This window comes from Pygocentrus nattereri, chromosome 19 (genome assembly GCF_015220715.1).
Source record: "Pygocentrus nattereri isolate fPygNat1 chromosome 19, fPygNat1.pri, whole genome shotgun sequence".
Taxonomy (NCBI): Eukaryota; Metazoa; Chordata; class Actinopteri; order Characiformes; family Serrasalmidae; genus Pygocentrus; species Pygocentrus nattereri.
Genome location: NC_051229.1, coordinates 452666 through 460165, shown reverse-complemented (window position 1 = coordinate 460165; position 7500 = coordinate 452666). Strand labels below are relative to the sequence as shown.

Sequence of the window (7500 nt, the reverse complement as noted above, 5' to 3'; positions counted from 1 at the left end):
GTGGTCAGTTAGCACCATGCTAACTGGTGGGCTATATTCTTCCATTACTTGTTAGCGACATTAGCCTCATAGCACCCAAACTAAAGAACGAAAGCAGCAAACTTCAGACGTGTCCTGGCGGAGTGACATCGGGGGCACAACTGGAGGAATTTGCATTCTAGCTGAACTACTGCTTTAACTGCCAGGTTTCCCAGGCGTTTCCCAGGCGTTTCCCAGGTTTCCCAGGTGTGCTGCTCCTGCAGTCGGACTGTTTTCTATGAACTCCTCACCAACGCGGCTCACAGACAGCAGCCTGAACGTAAACAGTCGCAGCTCAGTGGAGGAGTGAAGCTGTGACGTGGTTTCAGGCTGATTACTCCGCAGGCCTGGGACAGGTCACTGGACTAGATCTAACCTGATCACCTCCAGATTCCCGCAGTTATCTGATTATTCACCGGCCGCGTAAACACACACTGATTTCTCAGCCATGGGTTAAACTCTGATTTCTCTCAGTCTCTCAGTCTGAGCGCCTGTGAAACAGAGCGTCGTCCCGGAAACAGCGGGAACAGACGCTGAAACTGAACACACTCGACCAAAAGAAGGATTTAAATATTCTTCAACTTCTGGATGATTGAGATTGTGTCGCGTCTGGTTCTGAGAGCTTATCGGCCCGGTTCTGAGAGCTTATCGGCCCGGTTCTGCAAGCTTATCGGCCCGTTTCGAGAGATTATCGGCCCGGTTCCGAGAGCTTATCGGCCCGTTCTGAGAGCTTATCGGCCCAGTTCCGAGAGCTTATCGGCCCAGTTCTGAGAGCTTATCACAGTGAAGTGATTTCAGAGTGACGACTGAACTCTCTCGGCCTGGGAACAGGATCTGATCAGATCTGATCAATGAGAGAACTCAATAATCTGATCAGTGCCACATTTAAAAACATCAAAGCCTTTCACACACTGCACTGAATCCAGTTAAACAGGACGAACTACGTTCTCTTCACAGTGAAACATGCGGTCAGTCAGGGTTCTTAAAGAACAGGCAGGGTCAGCGATGAGCGCAGGTCGTACTGCCCAGCCCTGCATCATATTCAGCGGACGCTCTGACCGGCGCGGCTCTCTGTTCCGGGTTTGTGGGTTTTGTTATAATTTTGCTCGGTGACGTTCTGGAGCGATGAGCCTTGAAGCGCCACTTGAGAGTTCGATACGGAGAGAAAACTCATTTCCCCTCAATGTGTGGAGGAAGTGGGCGGGGCTTCGGAATCTAACAAATGTACAAATCAGCCTGAACATAAAACAAACACAGATAAACACAAACACAGATAAACACAAACACAAACACAGATAAACACAAACACAGATAAAGCCTGTTCATACCTTCTGCGTCCAACATCTTAGGAATGTCCAGGTATTTCTCAGCCACTTCAAATGCATTGTTCAGGTTGGTCACCGGGTCGTCCTAAATACAAACACCACCACCACCACAAACACCCGCTGATTAACAGACTCGCTGCAGGGTTTAAAACACTCTCGTTCTGTTGAGACATCGGTTCTCTTCGCTCAGTGTAAACAGTTTTACTTATTAAATCTGTATTTTTAATAATAATTCTGAACTGGGCCAGAATAATAATCAATAAACACCCAATTAATAACATTTAATAATAATAATAATAACACATTTTATAAATTATATTCTTTTCCAAAGTTTTATTTCAATCAGAAAATGATTGATTATTAGAGAATATAGATTACAAATTAATAAAATCTGTGAAGTGTGACGTCTGACCTTCCGCAGTTTGTCGTAGTCGATGAGTTCGGGTCGGTGTCTGTGGATCAGAGCGTTGAAGGCCAGTCCATCCTTCCAGCTGCAAGAGGAGAACATCATTACACAATGTAACCAGCAGGGGGCTTTTCAAATGAAAAAGACTCAAACTAGTAACGACCCTTTAATTATAGGCCCTGTAACCAGTGTTTGATTCACCTATTGGCCCTTTAACGAGGGTTTAATCCACCTGTTGACCCTTTAACGAGGGTTTAATTCACCTGTTGACCCTTTAACGAGGGTTTAATCCACCTGTTGACCCTTTAACGAGGGTTTAATCCACCTGTTGACCCTTTAACGAGGGTTTAATTCACCTATCATGCAAATTACAGTGATAAACTGATAAAAGTGCTGGTTTTATGCAAAACCCTCCACAGTGAGCGTGTTCATGTTTCAGAGCCAGCAAACAGCACTTAATCAGAACGGCACACACTGGTCATCTCTGGGGCTTTTATCCTGAATTCAGTCCGTCTGAAAATTCAGCTGGACATAATAAAAACCTCAATTCCTACTTTACTGGTTCTAGATAAATGATCCAGTTATCAGGAGCTGAGCTGCAGCAGATCACAGCATGAAGTTGCAGTGTTTGGAAGCGCACGGAAGTGCTTGGAAGAGTCTGCAAGTGTTTGGAAGCGTGAGGAGGAATTTGGAGGTGCTAGGAAGTGTGTGGAGGTGCGTGGGAGGGTCCTGCATACCTGATGTGGAAGTTCTGCACGTTGACATTCTTGTACGGAGCCGTCTTCCTCTGACACCACAGCAGCAGCCCTTCTTTAGCAGAGGTTTCTACAGACAGAGATTCCGGAATAACATTAATAACAGATTTGATTATAATACATTTATTTAAATACGGCTTTCAATTGTCAGCCAAAATAAAATTCCCACTCTGCTTTAAAAAGTATAAACCCAAATAACTCTAATTTGACTGATTTATCCTCTGGAGTGCAGCCCTAAAGATACAACTCCACATTCCGCACATCACGGACCAGAGACCAAAATCCGGACTTTCGCGGTAACCTATAATCAGCAGCAGTAATTGTGGACGTGCTGCTCCCACGGCCCGTCTGTTCACGCTGCACAGCGTGGGAAAGTTAACTGTTCACGGCTAAACCAGTTTAAACCAGTCCAGCTTCACCGCAGGTGCGATAACATCAGGTATTACATCACCACTAACAGGGCCAGCGGCTCTAACGGTAAACACACTCCGAGAAACCCGCTGGAGTAATAAACTCACCCTCCACTGAGATGTCCTGGATGGCGAAGCGGAGGATGATGGTCCAGATCATTCCCAGAGTCATCTTCACGTTTCCGTCCACGATTTCTGCACAAACACAGAGCAAATTGGAGTTTAAACACCATAACTGACACAGGAAACACTCAACCTGAAACTAGTTACTGTGCCTTTAAGACTGATATATGGAAATCAGCTCTGCTGTGACTGGCTGTTCTGCAATAAAGCCATCAGGGGCTGAAACACTGCACATAAATTTAGTGTAAATGGGTGGGGCTAATCAGCTGTAGGCAGAATGGGTGGGGCTAAACTGCTGTAGGATTAAAGTGCAAATTTATGTAAATGTTTTAGTTTTTGTGACATCACAAAAGCAATGAATCCAAAACAGACTGTTTCCACACATTATTCTGAATGCACCAAAGATTAGAACGTGCGAGTTATTCACTACTGATCTGATGTTTACTGCACATCAGAACCCATTAAAACCATCACAATACTCACTAATACTCACAACTAGATCACACAAAACTCCAGCGCTGAACCTCTGAGTGGCTCTGAAATCACTTTTTACACACAAGCAAAGTTTCAGTTTCAGATTTATTTACAACTTAGTTCCAAGTTTAAGTTGAATAAAAACTGGCTTTAAACTCAGGATCACAGATGAGCTCCTTTACTATGTTGATCTGTAGGCGTCTGTTCATAAACATAAACCAGCCCAAACTCATTTACTATAAAATGAAATGGTGTTTGTAGAAATTCAGAAAAAAGCCGCGTCAGTCTCGACTGCATATGTGGACATATTTCTATATTGAGCTCTATTTACACAAAGTTAGGTTAGTTCATCATTTATGTCGAACAGACTCTCCCAAAGTTTTACGCTGCTGCGCTGACGTTGAACCGCGTGCTGCACTGGGTCGGTATGACCAACAGGTCAAAACCAGCTCTAAACAAAGTGACCGCTGGGCCCTGATTGGTGCTCTGGCTTTGCGCTTCTTTCGTTTTGACATGTGACGTTTTTATACACACAGAAACTCATTACATTTACTTCATTACTGCCCACCACTGCTGCAGTGTATCATCACTTGTGTGTGTTCTCTGACCGCCGCCTCGTCCGCCTGAGCCGGCGGTTTCTTTGTGACCCTTTCCCGAGCGAATGTGCTGTAACAGCGCAGAGTGAAGAGCCCTTCAGAGGAGGCGCTGCACAAATAAAACCCCATTATTATCATTATTCAGAGGAATGTGGGCGTTTCTCCGTCTTCTGTTTGTGTGTTGAACACGGAGGAGGATCTGAAAGGTCAGTCACACACAGGCGGATTGGGCAGGAAGTGGTGAAGCGGAGCGTTTTTGAGGGAAAGCTGAAGAATTTCGCATCCAGACAGGAAACTGCGCTGCTGTTACGGCTTATATTCAGTTTACAGTTAAACCAGCTGCTCTGCACATCTGCACGGCATTCTATACACCACAGCACAGACCGGTCAGTCTGAAATCACTGACCGCAGCACTGACTGAAAACTGGGACGCTGACAAAACCTGCCCTTATTCTGATTGGTCTGAGGGAACACTTAACATTAGCATATTGCAAAATACACCAATATAACATGAAGACCACCCCCTCGTTTCTCCGCTCACTGTCCACTTTATCAGCTCCACTGACCGTAGAGGTCCACTCTGTAGTTCTACAGTTACAGACTGTAGTCCATCTGTTTCTCTGATACTACAGGTGCTGTCAACATTGCAGTAACACTGATGGGGTGTTAACGTGTTAGTGTGCTAGTGTGTGTGTTGGTGTGTGTGTTAGTGTGCACTGGTGTGTGTTAGTGTGTAGGTGTAGGTGTGTTGGTGTGTGTGTTTGTGTGTACTGGTGTGTGTTAGTGTGTACTGGTGTGTGTTGGTGTGTGTTAGTGTGTACTGGTGTGTTGGTGTGTGTTAGTGTGTGTGTACTGGTGTGTGTTAGTGTGTACTGGTGTGTGTGTTGGTGTGTGTTAGTGTGTACTGGTGTGTGTGTTGGTGTGTGTTAGTGTGTACTGGTGTGTGTGTTGGTGTGTGTTAGTGTGTACTGGTGTGTGTGTTGGTGTGTGTTAGTGTGTACTGGTGTGTGTGTGTACTGGTGTGTGTTGCACGTACCCTCTGCTCCTATGGACACCAGTTTGACTCCTTTGCTGGCGATGAAGTCCAGCGCTTTGTTGACGTTGTTGATCTTGTGGACTCTCATCTTCCCTCTCTCAGGCTTAGGTAACCTCTCACCTGGAAACAACACCAGTCAATTAACCTCCCAAACCACAGCAGGTTCCGCTCCAACCCTTACAGCTCCGCTGCTCAATCCGCTCGTCGCCTGACAAAGCCGGAAATCTCCACCGCTTCACAGGGAAACACGAGTAGGAGCCTAAATCACACAACAGCCGCGCTTCACCGCTTCTGATTAAACGGATCAGTGACCGGCTCTCACCGACCCGACCTGCTCTCGTCTGAGCTGAACAACTGAAAAAAGCGAGCGAGTGAGCGAATGGATGAGTGGGTCAGCGAGCGAATGAGCGAGTGAGCAAATGGATGAGTGAGTGAGCGAATGAATGAGCGAGTGAGCGAGTGAGGATCATATGAGGGTGTGAATGTATGAGCGAGTGAGCGAATGAATGAGTGAGCGAGCGAATGAGTGAGCGAGCGAATGAATGAGCGAGTGAGCGAGCGAGCGAATGGATGAGTGAGCGAATGGATGAGTGAGTGAGCGAGCGAGCGAATGAATGAGTGAGCGAATGGATGAGTGAGTGAGCGAATGAATGAGCGAGTGAGCGAATGAATGAGTGAGTGAGCGAGTGAGGATCATATGAGGGTGTGAATGTATGAGCGAGTGAGCGAATGAATGAGTGAGTGAGCGAATGAATGAGTGAGTGAGCGAATGAATGAGCGAGTGAGCGAATGAATGAGTGAGCGAGTGAGGATCATATGAGGGTGTGAATGTATGAGCGAGTGAGCGAATGAATGAGTGAGCGAGCGAATGAGTGAGTGAGCAAGCAAATGTATGCGTGAGTGAGCGAATGAATGAGTGAGTGAGCGAGCGAGCGAATGGATGAGTGAGCGAATGGATGAGTGAGTGAGCGAGCGAGCGAATGAATGAGTGAGCGAATGGATGAGTGAGTGAGCGAGGATCATATGAGGGTGTGAATGTATGAGCGAGTGAGCGAATAAATGAGTGAGTGAGCGAATGAATGAGTGAGTGAGCGAATGAATGAGTGAGTGAGGATCATATGAGGGTGTGAATGTATGAGCGAGTGAGCGAATAAATGAGTGAGTGAGCGAATGAGTGAGTGAGCAAGCAAATGTATGCGTGAGTGAGCGAATGAATGAGTGAGCGAGCGATTGAATGAGTGAATGAATGAGTGAGCGAGCAAGCAGATGAGTGAGCGAATGGATGAGTGAGCGAATGGATGAGTGAGCGAGCGAGCGAATGAGTGAGCGAGCGAATGAATGAGTGAGCGAGCAAGCAAATGTATGCGTGAGTGAGCGAATGAATTAGCGAGCGAGCGAATGAGTGAGCGAACGTATGAACGAGTGCGCGAGAGAGTGAACGTATGAACGAGTGCGCGAGAGAGTGAGCGAGTGAATGTGGACTGCCGAAGCTCCGTTCCTCACCTGAAATGACCTCCAGCAGCAGCATGAGCTTCAGGCCGTCTCTGAAGTCCTCCTCGATGTTCTCTATCTGAGTTCCTGCCTTACGCAGGTGCGAGTTACACCAGGCCGTGAACGTCTGCAAACAAACAGGAAGTGAGGTCAGACAAAGGAAGGCCAGGGTGCAGCACAAACAAAAGAGAGGACAGGAAGTGGACAGAGCGGGTTCTCCGAGCGCTCACGGCTTTTAGAGAACTTTCTCTGGTCTGATCATCGTCAACAGCACACTTTACGACCGCGGACCAGTTACGGCTGAGCCAATACATCGATTAACCACCGAATCGGATTCGCATATTCACAACACTAAATTATTTTATTTAATTATTCGTCTAATTATCGCTGCATCCATACAAACATTATAGAGCTTTTTAAATGAAACAGTAGAAGCCGTATCGCCCCCTACGCTTCCTGTAGTGTATTACAGTCTGTCAGAGCGACTGTGTGGATCATATGAACGTTATAGAGCTTTTTAAATGAAACAGTAGAAGCCGTATCGCCCCCTACGCTTCCTGTAGTGTATTACAGTCTGTCAGAGCGACTGTGTGGATCATATGAACATTATAGAGCTTTTTAAATGAAACAGTAGAAGCCGTATCGCCCCCTACGCTTCCTGTAGTGTATTACAGTCTGTCAGAGCGACTGTGTGGATCATATGAACATTATAGAGCTTTTTAAATGAAACAGTAGAAGCCGTATCGCCCCCTACGCTTCCTGTAGTGTATTACAGTCTGTCAGAGCGACTGTGTGGATCATATGAACATTATAGAGCTTTTTAAATGAAACAGTAGAAGCCGTATCGCCCCCTACGCTTCCTGTAG

At 46.3% G+C, this 7500-nt stretch overlaps 1 protein-coding gene across 5 annotated transcripts in view; it reads right to left on the bottom strand.

Annotated features, from left to right (window-relative positions):
• The window catches only part of actn4 (actinin, alpha 4), a 59419-nt gene that overhangs the window by 23389 nt on the left and 28530 nt on the right, over positions 1–7500 (bottom strand). For all 5 annotated transcript variants that reach the window (XM_037547716.1, XM_037547717.1, XM_037547718.1 and 2 more), the window contains exons 2-7: positions 6647–6761; positions 5144–5263; positions 3023–3109; positions 2487–2574; positions 1756–1834; positions 1347–1428 (exon numbers count right to left, since the gene is read on the bottom strand). In XM_037547716.1, the coding sequence (XP_037403613.1) occupies positions 1347–1428; positions 1756–1834; positions 2487–2574; positions 3023–3109; positions 5144–5263; positions 6647–6761 (571 nt within the window). The remainder of the gene's footprint in view (positions 1–1346; positions 1429–1755; positions 1835–2486; positions 2575–3022; positions 3110–5143; positions 5264–6646; positions 6762–7500) is intronic.